General features: G+C 53.5%; 1 protein-coding gene across 4 annotated transcripts in view; it reads right to left on the bottom strand.

Annotated features, from left to right (window-relative positions):
- Window positions 1-21772, bottom strand: part of Cep104 (centrosomal protein 104) — a 34631-nt gene that overhangs the window by 5949 nt on the left and 6910 nt on the right. For 3 of the 4 annotated variants that reach the window (XM_052178309.1, XM_052178306.1, XM_052178307.1), the window contains exons 3-18: window positions 21129-21302; window positions 20710-20848; window positions 19482-19544; window positions 19141-19226; window positions 17645-17813; window positions 17216-17374; window positions 16093-16308; window positions 14408-14599; window positions 13713-13880; window positions 13016-13189; window positions 11257-11433; window positions 9040-9246; window positions 8227-8334; window positions 7375-7411; window positions 6247-6313; window positions 5612-5720 (exon numbers count right to left, since the gene is read on the bottom strand). In XM_052178309.1, the coding sequence (XP_052034269.1) occupies window positions 5612-5720; window positions 6247-6313; window positions 7375-7411; window positions 8227-8334; window positions 9040-9246; window positions 11257-11433; window positions 13016-13189; window positions 13713-13880; window positions 14408-14599; window positions 16093-16308; window positions 17216-17374; window positions 17645-17813; window positions 19141-19226; window positions 19482-19544; window positions 20710-20848; window positions 21129-21302 (2245 nt within the window). The remainder of the gene's footprint in view (window positions 1-5611; window positions 5721-6246; window positions 6314-7374; window positions 7412-8226; window positions 8335-9039; window positions 9247-11256; window positions 11434-13015; window positions 13190-13712; window positions 13881-14407; window positions 14600-16092; window positions 16309-17215; window positions 17375-17644; window positions 17814-19140; window positions 19227-19481; window positions 19545-20709; window positions 20849-21128; window positions 21303-21772) is intronic. The other variant, XM_052178308.1, reaches the window with a different exon arrangement.

Raw genomic sequence — 21772 nt, 5'->3', positions numbered from 1 at the left:
GCGGTGTTCACACACTCTGGAGAGACCTGGGTCTTTCTGTTCTAGTCATCGTAGTGCCATGTAGAGGCCATGGTGGGGGTGGGACTGCAGTGGCCCTGGGTGCAAATTCTGGCTCCCAGTATTTCTTACAATGTGCACATAAATAGGATTGTCTCACCTGTCTAACAGTAGGAATACCTTCCACAATAGCCAGGGCACCACACACTGCTGCAGAGGCCAGCTGTCCACCTAAGGCTTTCAGAATCTGTGCTTCCAGGGGGAGGAGGGAGTGTGCACAGGGCAGCCCGCCCCACACTCTCACTCTTCCCTGTGTGCACAGGGTAGCCCTGCCCTCACTCATTCTTCCCTGTGTGCACAGGGTAGCCCTGCCCTCACTCACTCTTCCCTGTGTGCACACAGTAGCCCCGCCCTCTCTCACTCTTCCCTGTGTGCACAGGGTAGCCCCGCCCACTCTCACTCTTCCCTGTGTGCACAGGGTAGCCCCGCCCTCACGCTCACTCTTCCCTGTGTGCACAGAGTAGCCCTGCCCTCTCTCACTTTTTCCTGTGGCAGAGGAAGCAGAACTCTGCCCATCTTGTCTTCCTCCTTAGAAGAGGGAGACCCAAGGCAGGACAGAAGTAGAGCAGGGTGTGAACTCTAGGAAAGACTGGGAGGGGACAGCGGGAACTTAGAGTCTTCCAGTCACAAGACAGCGAGGAATGAAAAGACAGAGATGGCACGAGGGGCACAGGTGCCCTGCACATGGCTGCACCCAGAGGGGAGGGTGTCAATGGACAGGCACCTAGCAAAGATAGCAGTGACCAGTAGACAAAGGGTGCCCACCCCAGCCATGGGCAGCACGTACACGGAGCATGGTGAGAGCAGAGGTGCTCTTCTCTTTCACTGCTGTGAGCTGTAAGGTAGCCAGGACTCTGCAGTGCTCCTGGGTGCCACCTGCCCAACCAGACCAGGCTAGATGTGCAGCCCAGTACAGTGCTGTGGCCATGACCACGGCCATCGTAGAGATGTCTGTGCTCATTGTGAACCCATTGTCCTGGCCACAAAATGATGCAAAAACAGCACTGGCAGCCCGATACACGGTCCTGGGTGGAGCTGCCATCCCCAGGAAGCCCCAGAGTATCACACAGGGACGGGACGGCTGAGTGAAGGTGACACATCACTGGAGCCAAGAGCCATCTAGGGGAAGCTAAAAACCAGCAGACGATCATCCTGAGATGGTTCTGCCATGGACTAAACTCTACGATGGATTTGCTTCTCTAGGCAGGGCTGAGAAGATTAAATCTGAGGAAATATTCCTGCCATTAATGCTATTATTAAATACATAACAATCGCTAGATACTGACCTACCCTTTTGAGCAGATTCTACAGACCTTCACAGATGTTCTCTCTTGTAGTGATGCAAACAGACAAACAGACAATGACTCTATAGAATTCCTGATTTGGTTCAACTAATTTTAGGGAGAAGGTTTTTAGAGATGGTTTAGTTGCTAGAAAGATGTAATAAAGTTAGAATCAAGAACAGAATGTGCCGGGCGGTGGTGGCGCACACCTTTAATCCCAGCACTTGGGAGGCAGAGGCAGGTGGATTTCTGAGTTCGAGGCTGGTCTACATAGTGAGTTCCAGGACAGCCAGGGCTACACAGAGAAACCCTGTAAAAAAACCAAAAAACCCAAAACAAACAAACAAAACAAAACAAAAATAACAGAATGTGCCCACTCCTCCAAATATTTAGTAAATGCTGCATAATAAGAAATACAATGAGTTTTCAAAATTACCCTAAAAGGATAAAAAGGCTTGGGACAATTTGTGCTTAAGGAAAAGCATTCAGGTCCAAGAATGGAGCCACAGGTGTGCACTGTGATAAGGATGGAGCCACAGGTGTGCACTGTGGTAAGGACGGAGCCACAGGTGTGCACTGTGGTAAGGACGGAGCCACAGGTGTGCACTGTGGTAAGGACGGAGCCACAGGTGTGCACTGTGGTAAGGACGGAGCCACAGGTGTGCACTGTGGTAAGGACGGAGCCACAGGTGTGCACTGTGGTAAGGACGGAGCCACAGGTGTGCACTGTGGTAAGGACGGAGCCACAGGTGTGCACTGTGGTAAGGATGGAGCCACAGGTGTGCACTGTGGTAAGGATGGAGCCACAGGTGTGCACTGTGGTAAGGATGGAGCCACAGGTGTGCACTGTGGTAAGGATGGAGCCACAGGTGTGCACTGTGGTAAGGATGGAGCCACAGGTGTGCACTGTGGTAAGGATGGAGCCACAGGTGTGCACTGTGGTAAGGATGGAGCCACAGGTGTGCACTAGGATAAGGCAAGGCCATGTGAAAACGGTTGCTTTGAACTTATAATGAGCATATTATAATGAAGCACTGCTCTGAATTTAATATCAACATCTTTCTGTAACTCCATTCTATGTAACATTTTATCTCTGAAGTAATTTTCTAAAAAACTTTTGTCTAAGAAGGTATAAAAAGACCTGAGAAAAGAAATAAAGTAATAAAGTTGTTGGTTGAATGGCTTGGCTTGGGGAGTTCTGCCCCATCCATCCATCTACCTACCCACCCACCCACCTATCCAAATGTGTATGTCTGTTTTTCTATATGCACGTATGTAGGTATATGTGTATATATATAAACATGCATGAATACTTGTGAGGTTGATCATGACAGACGGTCAGGCCCGGCCACAGCGTGGGTATATGAAGGTTTGAATGAATATGTGTCTGAGCATATGTCTGTATACAGCATCTTAATTCTTTCCTTTCCTTCTCTGGTTCACAGCTTAGCCAGAGAGGCTTTGGGCTGACTCACCAGAGAGAGAAGTCCCAGCAGTGACTCCTTTCACGCCATTCCCTGCTGCTAAACAGCATGTGTTGACTGCCAGATATTAGCACTTATTAAAGCACAAGCAATAGAGTTAAGAGCTAAGCTTCCCCAGTACTTACTTAAGCACACAGAGTTAAGTGACGTGCAGTTACAATGCTTAATAAAGCATAGTTAAAAAAGAAGCCAGTGGTTTTTAACCAGAGAATAAGAAGAAAGCTTTTAGACTCTTTTAGAAGTCATCAGCAAGCCTTCAGTGTAGTTAAGAGAGCTAGAAGTGAGAGACCATCAGCCTTTAAAGCCATGCCCAAGGCTGTGTCCCACTTCAAGGCCATTCCAAGCCAGGCAGGCTCCTGGCACAGCTTTTGTGAGCCTTTCCCTGAGCTGGTGTGATACCTTCAGGGACCTCGCTGGCTCACCATGCTAGACTGAGTTGTTTTGCTGGTGTTCTATGAGGAGGTGAACAGATGCTTCTGTATATCCCCCAGGAAAATTGACACAGCAGATCAGAATCTGACCACAGACACAGACTCAAAAGAGAGTCCTGGAGAAGCAGTTGCATTGCCCGTTGTGGGTAATCAGAGCCGTCTACAACTGAGGCTGAGCTGTCGAAAGCTGGGGTCTGAAGGGGCAATCTTAACACGCCTGTCCTCACGTGGTACAGACTGGCATGCTTTTTTACAGGACATCCAGAACATGGCACTCAACCAGAGACGTACACGCCTTCAAGTATCACATGGGACAGCGCCAGCAGCTGGCCACGGCTCTGCATATCACATGGCTACCTGTTTGGGATGAGGCAAGACAATGCCCGTGAGCCTCTGTAAGATGAGAACTTGCTAAGATCCTTCCTATCCATAGACAAAGGAAAAACAATGAGATGGCCTGGCCTCACAAGAGGAAGTGACCCAGCAATCCCATGGGCCTCTCAGGATGGACGATGATGGCTGCTGCCCGCTGCCGTGGAGGAATGAAAGGCCATTAGGTGGAAACCACCCCAGCTTCTTTCCAAGAGGCTTTCAGAGACCTTCCCCTCAGTAAAAAGGTCTCATATCCTTTTAAACGACCTAGAAAATCATCGTACAAACTGCCAACTGCCAATGAGCAGTAAAAGGGTGTGAAAGCAGAAGGCACCCTACCCCAGGAACCATACGGCTACTCCTGGAGGAACACCTTAGTGCCGGGAGGGGGCTGCCTCCCCACAGTCTGTTGCCCAGGAGGCCCTGTTGGGCCACACCACACATTATTGGTTACATGCCAGAAGCCTGCGGTAAGTCCCTACTGCTCATGACACCACATGCTGTAGTCGGAGGCCACGGAGGGATCCAGCTAGGGTGCTTCCCATTGGCTGCCTTAGTAGAGCAGGCCTGCTATGCAGGCTACGAGGGAGAACTGTCACTTTCTTAAATGATCTGTCCGCAGATTGTCTTCTAAGCATTTGTGTCCATGTCTCTAGATCACGGCTATTGTGAGCTGTGGTCAAGGGAGCCTTCCCTTTGTAACGAGCACCAGTTACTTCAGAGGCTCCTAGTGGGCCGAACACCGAGGGCACATGCATCTACTGCTGTGACGCGTGGAAGGATAAAGTCAACATGGCTGTTCACCTCAAATGCCTTTGCACGTAGCTTTCTCTGGATCTTGGCTAAGTGGAAAAGACTGTTTACCCTTTGACTTTGTCCCAGAGTCTGCTAAGCCACATTAGGGACGGAAGAGGGAGGCGCAGCCACCAGGAAGAGACACCCTAACCAGCATGGTAGACGGTGCCCACGAACCAGGTGCTAGGGCTATTCAGCCTACATGAAGAACCCCAGGGCCCTGTGCGCTGGCCTGTCTATAGAGCATAAACAAGTTTCTTTGCTTACATAGGTTGGTGTGAGTATTTGGTTTTAGTTTCCACCTAACAGTTTGGTAGCCCAAGGCTCAGTTTTACATTGAAGGCTCTGGGAACATAGCAGAAGAGGGCAGGGAGAAGGCGAGCCTTCGGGGGAGATGCGGTGTAGCAGTCTTCTCCGGGCCTATTGTGACTGTTGTCCAGGGGCAGAGGCCATGTGACCTGCAGAGTACCTTGGCCCCATAGTTATGACGATGAAGTAAACGAACCTCATGACTGAGAGGTCTGGGTGACAGTCACAGACCTGTAAGCATTCTGTGAGGCTCTACCCTCCATGCCTGGTCCGACCCAACACTCATGTGCTGGGCTGCAGTAGCAGTGACATCTGACTGTGGGGTTATGGGAGTGGGAACACTTCAGTGACACAACACTGAGTCAGCCACAGTAACTAATAAGTTAACTGCTAAGTCGGACTTAGAGGATCACAGTCAGTGTCCCAGCTGGGGACAATGGATAGCTCTTGGTTTCCCAGGAGGAAGGCAGTGTGAAATGGGCGGCAGCAAGGCTGTAACCAGCAGTCCTGAACTCAGACAGTCATACCATGAATCAGTTGTGGTCTGTGCAAGCATGTGCATGGCAGAAGGCAAGCCACACAGAGAGCACAGGCCACGCGCAGGATTGCACTTGCACAAATGCTGTGAGCGCTATCAGAGTGGGACTGGGACGCCTGAGAGCAGGCGGTCAGGGAGACAGTGGCTGACATGCTTGTCACTTTGGGCCACAGCACAGACTTCTCTGTTCTCTTGAGTTTTCTTTTGGAGCCTCTAAGATCTGGGCTACTTTGCTTTGGTCTTTTTCTCTAAACTTGGTGTGCTAACTGTGCCCTTGTCTTAGCCCCTGACTCAGCCGAGCAGTCACCTGTGAGCAGCCATGGCCCGTGCCCAGCTCCTGACCTGCCTGCAGTGGTCGCATCTGGTCAGCATGAGGCAGTGCTTCCAGTAGTGGAGGTCCAGGCCCTCTTCTGTGAAGGACTCATTCCTCTCCCCACAAAAGATACACAGACTACAATGAAACAGAAAGATGGAGGTGAAGGCCAGGCTCTGGCCACTGTGACCACACAAGCATGACTGCACTGGACTCAGGACTCTCTGGACCCCTCCTGTCCTGAAGTGCCCGGTGCTCCACGGGCAGGCTGCCCCTCCTGGGAAGGACAGCAGGGCTCAGGGTTCTTGCACAGGGCCCTCACCAAGCAGGATAAAGAGCTTAAGACCCCTCTGGTGTGAGCTCGCTGGCACAGTCCTACTGTAAGGCATACGTCACAGCCGAGCTGGAGGACAGCTCAGTCCCTTAAGACTGGACCCGCCACTGGACACTGCATGCCATTCTTTGTAGCAGGATGCCCAGGGCAACTGCTGTGGGATGGAGGAGGGACTGTGACAAGCCTGCCCAAGCCAGTGTGCAGCCGCTTGGGCAATCTCCAGGCTCTGGGATCAGGAAGAGGGGTCCAGAGTCAGCAGGGTGAGCCTGGGAGCCTCGCTGAGAGCCTCTCCATGCCTCCCCTGCCGCAGAGCCAAGTAGCATCACTTACTTATCCAAATAGTGGTTATCTGGGATTTCTGGAGTGTCGGGTGGGGCGGCTTTTCTTCCATGAGAGTCTGAGGAGATTAAAAGAGCACAATTTAGGTAACATTTGGTTGGAATGTTTAAAGTTTCAGTAAAAAATAGTAATTTTTAAAAATGTCATTTTAAAAATGGTATTCAATGGTAAAGCATCCAATACAACATTCATATCCAATTAGGGCTGTAGAGCCAAGAGAAGTTTTTTTCCCCTTTTTCCTCAGTGCTAGGGGTCAAAGCTGGGACTTTGTCCACCCCTTGCACAGCCACGAGCCGCACATGCAGGCCCTGGTGTGTGAGTCTCGCGTGCAAGCCCTGGTGTGTGAGCTGCACATGCAGAGCCTGGTGTGTGAGCCTCGTGTGCAGGTCCTGGTGTGTGAGCCTCGCGTGCAGGCCCTGGTGTGTGAGCTGCACATGCAGAGCCTGGTGTGAGCTACACGTGCAGAGTCTGGTGTGTGAGCCTGGTGTGTAAGCCTGGTGTGTGAGTCCTGCTATACAGTTCAGAGCAGTCTCAAACTCGCTGTGGTGCTTTGAGTGATGACGACCCTCACAGGCTCATGTGTCTGAATGCTTGTCCCCAGTTGGTGGAACTATTTGGGAAGGACATGGACATACTGCCTTGTTGCAGGAGGCATGTCACTGGGTTGGGCTTCCCAGTCTGTCTTTCTGTCTGTCTGTACCCATGGATCAGATGTGGGTGCTCAGCTACTGCTTCAGCACCAGGCCTGCCTGCTGCCGTGCTCCTGCCCTGATACACATGGGCTCACCCTCTGAAACCACAAGCCCCAGATAAACTTTTTCTTCTTTAAGTTGCCTAGGTATAATACCACAGTAATAGAAAAGTAACTAAGTGGGGGACACGTGCCCTCCCCATGCCACCTGCCATTCCCCAGGCTCATGAGGGTGGCACTTGGCCTGCTAAAGGAAGGGATTTTGTTTTGTTCTCATAGTCTTGAATTTGAAACTTGGTATGTAGCCCAGGCTGGCCCCAAACTCACAAGAGACCTTCCGGTCTCTGATAGCTGGGGTTAGATCGGCGTGCCGCCACGCTCAGCCAGGCCAGGCTCCCTGCGTGGAGCTGCCCTGGGGATCTACTCACCTTGACTCTTGAGCTTCACAGCCTCGCTTTCCTTCTCCTAAGACACAAAGAGAACAAGGTCAGAGGCGGGCTGCGGCGTGTGTGCAGCTGACAGGGGACAGGAGGCAGCTGCAGCTGACAGGGGACAGGAGGCAGCAGCTCCAGTCTCTCTGCTGTTGTCCACATGGTCCTCTCACACTGGCCTTTTGGGAAGGTTTGGGGACCTTCAGCCCTTCTTGAGTAAATACATTTAGATGTGTTTGCTGCCTTTCCACTTGTTTTATTCATGTTTGTGTAGTGAGCAGCATATGAGACCTCTGCCCAGCTCTCAGCATCCTTGGAGTGTGCAGCAGCTGTGGCCACGGGTTCAAGCAGCGGCAGGGTGAGCCTGGTGCCAGCACAGAGCTCAGAGGACCTCTTCTGGGAGTCATTTCTCCACTTACCATGTGGGTCCCAGGGACTGAACTCAGGTCATCAGGTCTGGCAGTGAAGATCCCCCCCCCACAGCCCACTTTTAACTTCAGGAACTTAACTGCACAATTAATGGTCAGAAACCTTTCTACTCTACACAGAGCCTGCTCCTACCACAGCCCTAGCAGCCCTCAGAGAGGCCTCAAGTACAGTGCCTGGTGAATTTTCTTGCATGACTGAAATCACACCTTCAGCTGCAGGCCGCTTTCAGGGTGGGCAACAGACTGACCCTTCGGGCCCCATAGCAGCCACAGAGTGGGCTAGTGATTGACGTGGGACACCCAAGGCCCAGGCCCAGTCAGGCTTCTTTTAGTTATCCCACAACCAACCTAAAAGTAAGGGTGCCGTCCGCACCGCACCCCTCCCCAGCCTCCCCAGCCCCGCACACTCGGGTGACCTCACCTGGACTCCAGCCTGGGTCTCTCTCAGTTCTGCTGACTGACCCTGCAGAGCCTTCATCTCTTCTTTCTTTTGCTTTTCTGTTTCTTTTGTGGCTACTCTTTTCTGGGTCTGGTTTAAAAAAAATTTTTTTTTCCACATTAGAAGAGCCTTTGGGGTAGCTTCAGACACTGGGAGACAATTTATAGCATCTAAATTTGATGATAAGAATACAACTTATGGGCGCTGGAGAGATGGCTCAGCAGTTAAGAGCACTGACTGCTCTTCCAGAGGACCTGAGTTCAATTCCCAGCAACCACATGGTGGCTCACAACCATCTGTAATGGGATCTGACTCTCTCTTCTGGGGTGTCTGAGGACAGCCACAATGTCTTATAATAAGTAAATAATTCTAAAAAAAAAAAGAGAGAGAGAGAATATAATTTATATTAAAAGTAAATTCACCAGCAGTTTACTAAAAGCTAGTACATTGCTACCCTGCTCTTCCCAGACAGGGCACTGCTGGTCTCAGCTCACAGGCAGGACATGCACAGGCCAGAGCCCTGCTCGGGGCTGCTTCTCACCTCAGACTGTGCTTCTCCACATGGGGCTCCTTAAGAAAGAGCCCAGCTCATGTCTCGGTAGCACTGTTCCCTCCCTCCCCGATCGCCCCCCCCCACACCCCCAGCTTCCCAGCTTGGCCAGTGTTCCCAGCAATGCCCCTGGCTCAGCCTCCCAGTGCTGAGATCACAGGAGTGAGTCAGCATGACTGGTTTATGTTCCAGGTTACTTCCGAAGTGCAGACTGCAGTCTCATCAGTCCAGGAAGGACTACTCACCCTCACCTCAGCCTCGGTTGGCCTGCCGTCTATCTTAGCAAACCCCTCAAAAATGGCTTTGTAGAGAAGGTTCCTGCGCGTGGAGCTGTCGTCTGGAGGAAGGTGCTCCAGGGTGAGGGCTGGGTGCTGCCTGTACATGTCCAGGATGATTCTGACTGCAGTCTCTCGCACTTCATACACCCTATGCTCTAGGGCGCTCACCGCAAACTGCAAAGAAAGCAGTGTCAGCTCAGCTACCAATTGTCTGAACGACAAAATTAACTTTTCCCAGCACAAAAGCAACCTGAGCATACTTCGAAGACTTGGAAAATAAATGCAAGGCCAAGAGGAGACAAGCATTCCACTGCCGGGGCACACGGAGGGTGCCTCCCACAGCTCTGCACTGTCGGGGCACATGGAGGGCGCCTCCCATAGCTCTGCACTGTCGGGGCGCACGGAGGGCGCCTCCCACAGCTCTGCGCTGTCGGGGCACACGGAGGGAGCCTCCCACAGCTCTGCGCTGTTGGGCACACAGAGGGAGCCTCCCACAGCTCTGCGCTGTCGGGGTGCACGGAGGGAGCCTCCCACAGCTCTGCGCTGTTGGGCACACAGAGGGAGCCTCCCACAGCTCTGTGCTGTCGGGGCACACGGAGGGAGCCTCCCACAGCTCTGCGCTGTCGGGGCACACAGAGGGAGCCTCCCACAGCTCTGCGCTGTCGGGGCGCACGGAGGGAGCGTCCCACAGCTCTGCGCTGTCGGGGCACACGGAGGGAGCCTCCCACAGCTCTGCGCTGTCGGGGCGCACGGAGGGAGCGTCCCACAGCTCTGCGCTGTTGGGCAAACAGAGGGAGCCTCCCACAGCTCTGCGCTGTCGGGGCGCACGGAGGGAGCCTCCCACAGCTCTGCGTTGTCGGGGCGCACGGAGGGAGCCTCCCACAGCTCTGCGCTGTCAGGGCACACGGAGGGAGCCTCCCACAGCTCTGCGCTGTTGGGCACACAGAGGGAGCCTCCCACAGCTCTGCGCTGTCAGGGCACACGGAGGGAGCCTCCCACAGCTCTGCACTGTCGGGGCACACGGAGGGAGCCTCCCACAGCTCTGCGCTGTCGGGGCACACGGAGGGAGCCTCCCACAGCTCTGCGCTGTTGGGCACACAGAGGGAGCCTCCCACAGCTCTGCGCTGTCGGGGTGCACGGAGGGAGCCTCCCACAGCTCTGCGCTGTTGGGCACACAGAGGGAGCCTCCCACAGCTCTGCGCTGTTGGGCACACAGAGGGAGCCTCCCAAAGCTCTGCACTGTCGGGGCACACGGAGGGAGCCTCCCACAGCTCTGCGCTGTTGGGCACACAGAGGGAGCCTCCCACAGCTCTGCGCTGTCGGGGTGCACGGAGGGAGCCTCCCACAGCTCTGCGCTGTTGGGCACACAGAGGGAGCCTCCCACAGCTCTGCGCTGTCGGGGCACACGGAGGGAGCCTCCCACAGCTCTGCGCTGTCGGGGCACACAGAGGGAGCCTCCCACAGCTCTGCGCTGTCGGGGCGCACGGAGGGAGCGTCCCACAGCTCTGCGCTGTCGGGGCGCACGGAGGGAGCGTCCCACAGCTCTGCGCTGTTGGGCACACAGAGGGAGCCTCCCACAGCTCTGCACTGTCAGGCACACGGAGGGAGCCTCCCACAGCTCTGCGCTGTCAGGGCACACGGAGGGAGCCTCCCACAGCTCTGCGCTGTCAGGGCACACAGAGGGAGCCTCCCACAGCTCTGCACTCTGCGCTGTCAGGGCACACGGAGGGAGCCTCCCACAGCTCTGTGCTGTTGGGCACACAGAGGGAGCCTCCCACAGCTCTGCACTGTTGGGGCACACGGAGGGAGCCTCCCACAGCTCTGCACTGTCAGGCACACGGAGGAAGTCTCCCAGAGCTCTGCGCTGTTGGGCACACGAACACTTGGGTCCAGTGAGTGCTTTGCTTTTTCCATGTGGTGGGGAGGTAGTGCCGGGATAGCTGAGCTTACAGAAGTGTACAGGCAGTCGTATGTGATGTTGTGGGTCAAACCTGGGTTTTCATGCCTGTCAGGTAAGGACTTGGTCTGCTCCCCACTGCTGATGGCCACCTGTGCACTCTACCCTCTCACCAGTTAGGGTAGAAACAGCAGGAAGACCCCAGCCGCCCCCCACGTTCTCGTCACATGGCCTTGCTCTACACTGTGGAGCTGGGGTCAGTGTGGTACCGCATGAGGCGGGCTCACCTTCATCACATTGTCCACAGTGAAGCCCGAGCTCTCGGTGCCCAGGTCTCTCAGCAGCCGGGCCAGGAGGTCCACCTGGCTCATGGCCAGATGAGCGGAAGCATTTGCCTTCAGCGGCTGCACCAAGTAGGCTGGGATGAGCTGGAGAGACTTCACCTCCTTAAACAAGGCCATTTCCTGCAGGACACAGCATGGCTTGTGAACTGCTGGAGGTCATTTAGTACAACTTAGCATGACGTCACACTGAACCCGGAGAGAGCAAACGGAAGTGAGGGACAGAGCAAGCCACAGGCGAGCTATGAGAGGGAGCTAGGGATTCTGGGTAAGAATCAGAGAGGGCGCAAACCTGAAGCAGAGGAAAGCAACAGGAGAGTTAGGGAAAGCTTAGAGAAAACGATGATAGCCCCAGGCTTCCTTCCATCCTCATGTTACTCAACCACAATGGAGACTTGATCTGAGTTTAAGATTTGGAAGAGATTAGGCTGACAGCCGGACTTTGAGCACTGAGAGTCAACAGTTCTTTGGCCGGTGTGGTCACTAGTGAAAGAACACAAGCTCCACCCATTGCTTTCCTTGTGGTAACAGGGTCTCACTGTGGAGCCTCTGGCTCCTTGAACTTAGCACACAGTGTGACACATGGAAACAACCTGTCTTTGTACTTGGGCCATGAGTGACGGCTCGGGTACAAAGGGCACAGCCACAGTAAACATGGCCCCTGGGCATCAGGACGGCAGGTTCCTGAAACAAGTGGTGGGGGAGGCTCAGGGACAGTTAACCTGATGATTTTGAAAGTTTATTTTTTATGTGTGAGTGTGTCTATGTGCATTTGTTCTGTGTGAGTGTGGGTGAGAGTGCGTGGTGGGCAGAGGCTCCCTTCAACCCTGTGGGTCACCTCAGGGACTGAACTCAGGCTGGGTGTGAGGCTCCTTTCACCCACTGAGCCATCATCTCACAACCCTTTCTTTCGTTTGTGTGAATGGTGTACATACATGTGTGGATGCCTGTTGGCATGTGTGCGCAGGCATGAGGAGGAGGCCCAAGGCTGATTTCAGGGATCTTCCTACACAGCTCTTCCACTTGATTTTGAGGCAGGGTCTCCGAATCAGACCTAGTGACTGCTGACTTGGCTAGACTCGCCATGGATACTAGCTGCACCTTCCAGGTCTGGGCCTGAGGCAAGCCGCCATGCTTACCTGGTACTTAGATGGGTTCTAGGGATTTTTTTTTTTTTAAGATTTATTTATTTTATTTATATAAGCACACTTTAGCTGTCTTTAGACACACCAGAAGAGGGTGTTAGATCCCATTACAGGTGGTTGAAAGCCACCATGAGGTTGTTGGGAATTGATCTCAGGACCTCTGGAAGAGCAGTCAGTGCTCTTAACCACTGAGCCATCTCTCCAGCCTGGGTTCTAGGGATCTTAACTGTGAGTTAGCAAGCAATGGCTTTAACTGCCGAGCCATCAGCCTAGCTTTATACATTCCTTATTTCCATCTCCAATAAGCTGGGTGTGGTATCGAGCCTGCAATCTGAGAGCTAAGGCAGGAGATCACTGAGTCCGAAGAAGCTCAAGTCCAGCCAGTATCACAGAATGAGACTCTGTCTCAAAACAACAACAAAAGCTTATGTCTACCCAGAGCCTATCCCTCCAGCACTAGGGGAACATGAGGGCAGATGTCTGAGGCTTTGCAGGACAGAAGAACCTTGCAAGGCAGAGTCAGACAGCAACAAGGCAGTGACAGACAGGGGAGTTCTGACCTGGATAAAATTCACAGCCATCACACGGAGGCGGGCAGAGGAGTCTCCAGTTCTGGCAAGTAGAAGGGGGACAGCTCTCTCCACACAGTGCGTCGTGTCAGGTTTGCCCAGCTTGTGCTTGGGGATAAACTGTGTAATTATCATTTTCAGCAATTTCAATGAAGCCTGAAAAACCTGAAGAAAATGAGACAGACAGATGAGCTGTGTGTGGGGGTGGGGGGGAGCTCAAGGGGAAGTCAACAGCAAACATGTATACTAGACGATAGATAAACTGCTTCCACATACAGCACCCCACGTCCGGAGCCCTGCACCGCACCCGTTCCCTCATCACTCACGCTGCTGACTGTGTGATGACAGCCCCCCCAGCCTGAACTAACAGTCCTCAACCTGTCCTGTCTGCAGTGCTCATTCTAAAGCCTGCTCAGAGATGCAGAGGCAAGGGTGACTCACAGCCCCCCAAGAGAACCAAGGAGAACTTAGTGCTGTCTGTGGGACTCCGCCTCTCTCCTGAGGATGATGGGAAAACAGAGGCTGTGCATAGCTGAGGAAGTGTGCAGCCAGAGACGGCCCCGCCCACCTGTCATTCACCCAGCTCTTGCTCCTCTTGAAGGAGGTTCAGAGACCTCCTTCCTGGTCTCACTGAACGCTAAGCCGCAGTTCTATTGGTGACCTGGGGACAGCAGGCTGAGGGACTCACTGAGGTCACAATGTCCTTTATGGCTCTTCGGATGAGAAAGACAGATGCTCTGAGCATGTTTTTCAAGTCTTCCTTCTGGGTTCCAACAGGCATCTCCATCAGCCTCTTGTACAATGCCAGCAATGCATCTTCCCGGCAGGACCACGTCTTAGAGTAGGCCCCAGCCACCTGTCAGGAGACAGCAGGTCTGCTCACTTCAGGAAGTGGGGTGGCCTGCCCTGCACCACACAGAGCAGAGGCTGCCTGCCACTGTGCACTTTAAACTCTTTTCTAGTAGGGTCTGCAGGTGGAGCTATGCTAATGGGAAATGACCTGAGAACCAACACGCTAAGAACACGGACTCCTGCCAGCTGACCTCCACATGTGAATGGCAGGATGCGCGCGCGCGTGCACACACACACACACACACACACACACACACACACAGACATACAGATTGACACACAGATATAAACACACAGACCTCATACTCACACACACACAGACATAGATTGACACACAGATATAAACACACAGACCTCATACTCACACACACACATACACACACACACACACAAACACATACATACACATTAAACCAAGTTAAAAAAAAATCACAGCTGTTGTCCTTTCTTTCTCTGTGTGTGCTGTTTGTGTACATGCACACATGTGCATGTCATGGTGACTGTGTGCATAACTTGGTTTTCCTTTTTTACCAAGGCTTCGCCTAAGATGTCGATGGCAGAGCTGGCTTCTCTCAAGGCCTTCTCTGTCAAGGGCTCTGGTTCCCCCGAGACACCCCGTCTCCGGACATCGCTGTCTGTCTCTCTCACTTCTGGCTCTGCAGATGCTTCCCCCAACTGCTTTCGAGTAACAGGAAGAGGCCGTTCGTCATAGGGCAGGACTTCCTGTGAGGGAAGCAGAGGCGAGCCAGGTGCTGTGGGGCTGAGGCGCTGTGTGGGACTCTGCCCAGGATGCCTGCTCCACAGCCTGGTGAGCTCCTAGGCGAGAGTCTGAAGGGATTAGTCTGCTAAGTATGAGTAGCATGAGATTAGAATAATTTCCATGAGTGGACTATAACTGGAGAGACCAGATGAAGCCTCCCATTGCTGTCTAAGCTGCAGCCCTTTTGGAGGGATGCTAGCCATTATCTCTCAGATTAGTCTGCTGACGTTCTTTTACTGTATTACATAGAGTGATAAATACGCTCGTTATCTGGAGGTCTCAGAGCCAGCACAGCCTTCCAGTGGGGCAATCTGCAATGAGCTTCCTGTGGGGTGCTCCTTGGGGGACAGCTGCAGTCCCAGTCTGTGGCCCTCCAGCAGTTACTCGCCAGGCACCTTTCTTGCTGCCCCCACAGCAGTGAGGATGGACCTTCTGCCCTCACAGCCATGTCCCGTCAGACAAAGGCACAGAATTAGAAAGGTGAGCACACAGTGGTAAGAGCCAAGAGGGAGAATTCCTGACTGGGTCCTGACACCCAGTGACAAGTCCCCAACCCTTCCTGAGACAGCATGTGAGTGCGCACCTGTGAGAATATGTTTCTCAGAGTCTGAAATCACAAGTGCCAACCCTGAGCGAACACAGGTGGTCTGGCTAGGCCGCATGGGCATCTCCTCTGCTCTGGGGCTGCCTCAGAGGACCACCTGTCGTGTGATCAGCTGAGGGGGGATCTAGCAGGACTGAAGTGAGGACCCCTTGGCAAATGTTTTCCTTTGGCAGTGGGTAGCAGAGGGATATAGGAGCCGGAGAATCAAGTGACAGGAAGAAACCAGGCTTCTGATGAGACTGGAGCTCTTGAGTCAAACCAATCTTGGAACCCACAGGACCTGTTATGTGCCTCATTAGAACAGTCAGTACAAAGTCCAGTTTTCTTAGGGTTCCTGTCACAATGCTGTTCTAAAGGTACGCTGACCATGGACACATAGTGCTATGTGGGAAGTATGCACAGCGGGATTTACCTGTTTGTTCTGAGACAGGATCACTCTGTGGCCTTGGACATCCCAGTACCTGCTATGCAGTCTAAGCTGACCTGGCTGCAGTCCTGCCTCTGCTCTAGATCTCCAGGCATGTGCACCTCACATGTGCTCTCTCTCACACCCCGGAGTCATGCTTGAGGTGGATGTATGTATTTTCTTTCAGAAAAATCAGGGGCTCAAAAGATACTTTGTGAGGCCACCGCCCCGTGCAGAGCCGAGGGCCTGGCAGGCTGGACTACAGACGTGCCTCTCTGGGTGCGGCCAACGGGCTTTTGCCCTCTCTTGCTCTGCTCTGGTCATGTTCCAGCTCCCTCCTGGATGCAGGGAGGGCTGGTCCTGTAGGAGGCATGTACCTGTCCTGAGGTTAGCACCTGGGACGACCCATGTGCTGCAGACTGTCACACTTCAGGAGAGGAACTTACATGGCTCCTTAGGGCGGGGCCTGCAGCAGGTGGGGACTGATCTGCTGCTGAATGCCGAGGAGAAGATGCCAAGGGCTTCTCCTGGAGAACGGGGCCAGTAAACGTGTCTTCAACAACCAGCTCTTCTGTGCGAGGGAGTGAGGACACGGCCTTCCAGTGCTGGGGACTGCTGGGAGATGCAAGGGGCTGGAGGGGCAAGGCGAACGGCCTCTGCGTCTGGAGGGAGATGGGACAAAGGGTGTGACGGCTGCAGGTCACCTGACTGAAGGAAGACTGTGCTGAGAGGGCCCGACAGTAAGAACAACTCACGAGCACATAATGGGTGGATCTAAGTCCCAGGGCCGTGGCACCTCCTCAGCTGTGTGCCACAGTTACAGTGCAGAGCACAGAGCAGAGCCACACACCTGACGTAGCCTGGCCATGGGTGCTTGGGCAGTGTGTGCTAGAGGCAGCACAATGGGCAAGGCCCTGGGTTCAGAACCAGGCCCTGCAGTTCACAGCCGGTCAAGTGATTATGCACAATGTGGACAGGTAAAGCTTCCAGGCAGGGTCTGCCCAAAGTAGCACCCCGGGGTTCACACTGGTCTATGTTTCTACCTGGAAGGAAGGTGCCTGAGGCTGGCAGCCTAGAGAGTGGGACTGGGGAGGACTGGCAGCCTGTACTCAGTGCCGAGCCCTTCTCCCTCACCTTTACTCAGCACTGAGCACTTTCTCCCTCACCTGTACTTAGCACGCAGCACCTCTCCGTCACCTGTACTCAGCACTGAGCACCCTCTCCCTCACCTGCCATGTAGTCATTATCTGTCTGCATGAACTGTAAGATTACAGACAGAGTGTCTTGCTAGAAGTCTGTCTCTCCCCAATCAGACTCCCAGTGGGTTTCATATCCATGGCACGTGGTACAGGTACCACACCCCATACAATATGGAGACCAGTCTGGGGGATCCTAAGGCCTTGACCTTCCTGACCCTGGGCTCTGTGAACTCTAGGGGATCCCCTTACAGCAGAGACCTGCTGATTGCTCAAGACACAGAGCACCTGCCTGGCCCTCAGGGAGCCTGAGCAAACCCTGACCATCCCTTCACTCTCTCCCACGTGCCCCCACCCCGTGGCCCGCTCTGACCTCTGGCTCGCCCTGCAGAAGGCCATGCAGTTCCAGCTGTTCGTACACCTGGGCACGGTATCGAGCCATCTGCTGTTTCTTCTCCTTGGCCAGATCGTAGTCTTCCTTCTCCACCGCACAGCGCTTCTCCACCTCATAGCGCCCTAGGCGCTCACCGACCTGCAGCACACAACGTGGGCATCTGCTCTCATAGGACACGCGTGGGTCAGGGGGTCTGTGCTGCATGCTGTCTCAACACCTGGCACTCAGGAGCCCCACACAGGCCCAAGCCAAACCCAGACAGGAGCAGCAGACTCTGGCTCACTGATCCCCAACGCTCCCTGGCCAGGACTCTAACTCCATCTCTGCTCCTCAGCCATCAGGAGCCCTTCTGGGTGGTGCTGCAGAGACCCCACCTGGGCAGATGAGGGCGCGTCCCCAGAGCTGTACCTTCTGCAAGTCAGCGATCGCCTGCTTCAGTCTCTTTGCGTGGTCGTAGCGCTCCTTCCTGACAGCCTCCCGTTTTCTCTCGTCCAGCCTGCGGATGATCTGGGCAACCTCGGGGTCTTGATACATGTCAAACGCCAAGTCATCAAGCGGAGAGATGTAGTCAGATCTCCTAAGAGGGAGATGACGCCTTCAGTTCAGGGGAGTCAAGGGCTCCTGCTCAACACACAGAGGAGGTTAGACAAGGCCTCAGAGCTGCTCACAGGGCCTCCCTCCCTCCTGAGGGAGGGACTCGGGTTGGTCAGGCTGCAGCCATGAGCTACGGGGGCTCCTGTTCCTGGTGCTTCCCTGGGCTGCATGTCAGGCAGGCCTCAGGCATACTCGGCACCACGACCTTCCTGTGGTTACCACTGCCACTCTTAGATCTTAAGCATGGCGTGAAGTACCTTTGTGCCAGGTGAGAAAGTGCCGCAGTAGCACGTGCCTGGCCACGCCGCACACGCCCAGGGGACCAGTTTCAGGTCCTTACATCTGTTACATCAGCTGCATAAAGTAACCCAAATGCAAGCTGTGACTTGGGTATTTTATATATAGGTTAAGTTTATATAAGTATTATCTGTAACAAAGAGTTTGGTTGGAAAACTTTAATAAGGTCAAGTGGCACTGGGACACATGCTGTCTTTAAAATTCCCCAGGCTCCCTTCTGCTGTTTCTCCACCTCTAATCAGGCCCTTTGCCTGCCAGCCCAGTGACTGATAATACGATGGACAACCCTTCCATCAGTAATGAGAGGGTTAACACAGCACACATTAACTGTCTGTTGACTGTGCTTGCAAGCCTACACCACTTTGCCGTGATGTCCCAGAAACCAATACAAAGGTTTTATTTTTAAGAAACACACACACACACACACACACACACACACACACACACACACAAAATCCCACAATTCCATAGCCAGGAACATGCCCACTCTTCTGCAATCCCACAGAGTCAAGCCAGGTTCTCACACAATGAATCTCGGCACTAACACTCAGGCAGGCTTCTGATAGCCCTCTGCCTCTGCCTTCACAGCATCCTGGGGGCCAGGGGGCCAGACCAGACACACTACTAAAGATGGAAGCTCTGTCAAAGCACGCCACCGTTTGCTGTGGCTGTTTTGTAGGCTCAGGCTTCAGGGAGAGCAGAAACCTGGTGTGGCCACCAGGAAGGAGCTGACCAGTGGTGACAGAGGTAAGGGTGTACTTGGCCTTCACATGCCCCAGAGCTAAGGCACGGCGGACAGGGTGTCACTGCTCTCAGGGACCTTGGCTAATTCTGGACACAAAGAACTGAAGCATCTCTCGAGAGCAGCAGGGTAGGTATGCAAAGGCACACTCACCTTAGTCTCTGCATGCACACAGGACAACCTGACCAGTGCCTCCTCTGCTCTCGCCTGACCTAACTGAGGAGTTGTGAAGTATCTTGTGGAGGAATGGGGGGGGGAAGGGGGGTCTTACCCAGCAAAAGTTCCATCTAGGGCTGGGTCCTCAGGATTGTGGGGACTGTGGCCCAGGTAGTGGTCGATCAGCTTCTCCCTAGAGTCCTTTGGGAACAAAATATCATCTTAGACTCTCAGCAAACAATGGACACAACTCTTAATTTACAACTGCTTAATAGAGAGGAGTCAGCAAGGCTCAGTGGTCCTGGTCTTCTGCATGAGCAGCTGAAATCCTTAAGGAAGATGGTTAGGAACTTATCGAACAGTCAGTCACAGTTGTATGATAGCTTCTGAATTGATACATTTTGTGATGAGAAATATATTTCTATTTTTTTTTTAGAAATTAATCTTTGTACTTACAATATTGTTCTCATCACCCAGATCTGCGGGGTCTCCAATGATATTTATTGCAACCAAAGCCACCTAAGGAAGAGTTACATTATCAGAAGTTCATATGAAATGTCTGAGGTGCCTTAGCCTTTTGCTAACTCTTGCCTGTGGTATCATCAGGTATGATGGTGTATCCTCAAGTGCACTGGCAGTAAGGTCCACACTACTGCAGAGAACTGAGATGCTCAGGAGAGTGCTGCTGTTCTAAGGCTCCATCAAGTGATTGCAGTTTGTAGGTCTCTAAACAATTATTGCTAACCTAGAATTTTACCCATGTCTCCCAGGCAGCCAGCTCCAGGATGAGTGCACAGCACCCACTAACTTGACCCCGCCCACTTCACGTGGTGCTGACTCTCACCTCCCCCTTAGTGGAGAAGTTGCTTCTTTTCCCCACCCATCACTGTGGCCCAAGCTCCTAGTCAGTTCCTGCTGGTGACACGTGCAGATGAGGTGGAAGGAGAAAAGGTATTAGAAATGGTCGCTGCAGTTTCCCGTGAGGCCATGCGACAATGCATCGTGTAATGTAGCCATGTCTCAGCTCATTTGCCTGCGACGGCAGAGTGACGGCTGGCTGGCTCCTGCTCTCCTTAGAGGGGCAGCGAGTGGCATAAGTGTGTGTGTGCACTCACAAGGGTGTTTGGACAAACTTGATTTCCTCTTTCAGGGTGGGATGGGGTCCCCGGGATTGAACTCAGGGCCTGAGCATGCTGGGCAAGCATTCTACCACAGAGATGGACCCGGCTTTCCCCACTCCCAACTCGTTCACAGAAAGGAAGACAAGGCAGCAGCTCGAGCGGTGGAGTGGAGGTGCTGCTGGGCCCGGCACTGGCCTTGGACAGCTGAAGCCCCAGGTGTCACGCTGCCAAGGCGACAGGCTGCCAGTCAGTCACATATGCTCTCAGCAAACAAAAACACGAGGGAGACAGTCAAGCTACTGCACACAGGTGACATAAAACCTCCGGGAGCCTTTGCACTCTTTTATATCTGAGTCTGGGACAGTCAGAGGCTCTAGTACGCCCTGTAACCACGTGCCCAGCACTGCCATATGGGAGAGCTGGGCGCAGAGAGCAACAGCCACCCCTACAACCACTCCTGTGAGAGCACCTGTCTGTGCGTGGATGAGCTGTGGGGAAAGGGGTGCAGGCCGTGGGCTGTGCTGTCAGCACAGAGCCTCAAGCACACACACACACAACCTCACCTGATTATATATGTTGTACTTGTTGGCGTGGTTCTGGTGAAAGATCAGTTTAAGAAACTGCCCCACAGCATCCACATAAACAGACTTGAGTTCCCGGGCTTTGCAGCCTGTCTTTTCATTGTCACAGAGGGAAACATAGCTGAAAGGAAAGCTACGGCTCAAGTACGGTCGACAAAGCCATCCCCACTCCCACAGAGCTCCACAGGGCCTGAAATAAGGACCTTGCAGGCTCCAGTTAACATGCTTGGGAAAAGCTTCCCGCCCTGGAAGCAGCTGCCCCTGAACCCCACAGATGCGGGCCGTGCCTGTTAAGCATATGAAATCCCAGCATGTGTAGGAGGGTCACGGAGGGTCAGGGCACAGTCCACGGAGCCGGCACACTCGGTGCCACCACTGTGCACCCAGAGTGTCCTTCTTACCCCAGTCTGCGGAACCGCTCTGCTTGGTATGGCACCAAGTACTCAGGCAAGCTCTCGCTGATGTAGAACTCGACTTTACTGGAGATCATGTACTGGTGAGCAAGTAACTGCAGTTTTCTTATTCGACACCTCTCTACCATCTGGAGAACGATTTCTTGTGGAAACTGGCAGAATCTGAAAGCAAACATGGGTTTGGGTTTCCGAGCAATGCCTGCAGCCTTCCTGTCTCCTGCTTTCAGGCTGGGGAGTGTGAGGCCCAGCACAGCTGATGATGGGGAGCCTGTGCCTGAATGGAAGACTTCCTCTCTTCTAGTGCCTGGACCCAAGGCTGGTTGGCCCTGCTGGCCACCCACAGACTTAACCTCAGGCTGCTAAGACTAATGGCTGAAGTGGAACTTTAAAGCTGATAAGACAAATCAACCATCTGTATGGGGCTGTACAAGCAGGCCGGGCAGAGTCAAAGGCTTCCTGTAGAAACATGAGGTCTTAAGGGAAGCACCTGCTTGTAGGATACCAGGCTGTCAACTTGCAGGAGATGACTTCTAGATGTGCTCGGTGCTCCACGGGCAGCTGAGCTGAAGCTTCTAACTTATGCAGGACCTACCCACTGCAAGGGCACCACATCAGACTTGGCTAGAGCACTA

The sequence above is a fragment of the Apodemus sylvaticus genome, chromosome 3 (genome assembly GCF_947179515.1).
Source record: "Apodemus sylvaticus chromosome 3, mApoSyl1.1, whole genome shotgun sequence".
NCBI classification, from domain to species: Eukaryota; Metazoa; Chordata; class Mammalia; order Rodentia; family Muridae; genus Apodemus; species Apodemus sylvaticus.
This window is presented reverse-complemented; position numbering and strand designations above follow the sequence as displayed.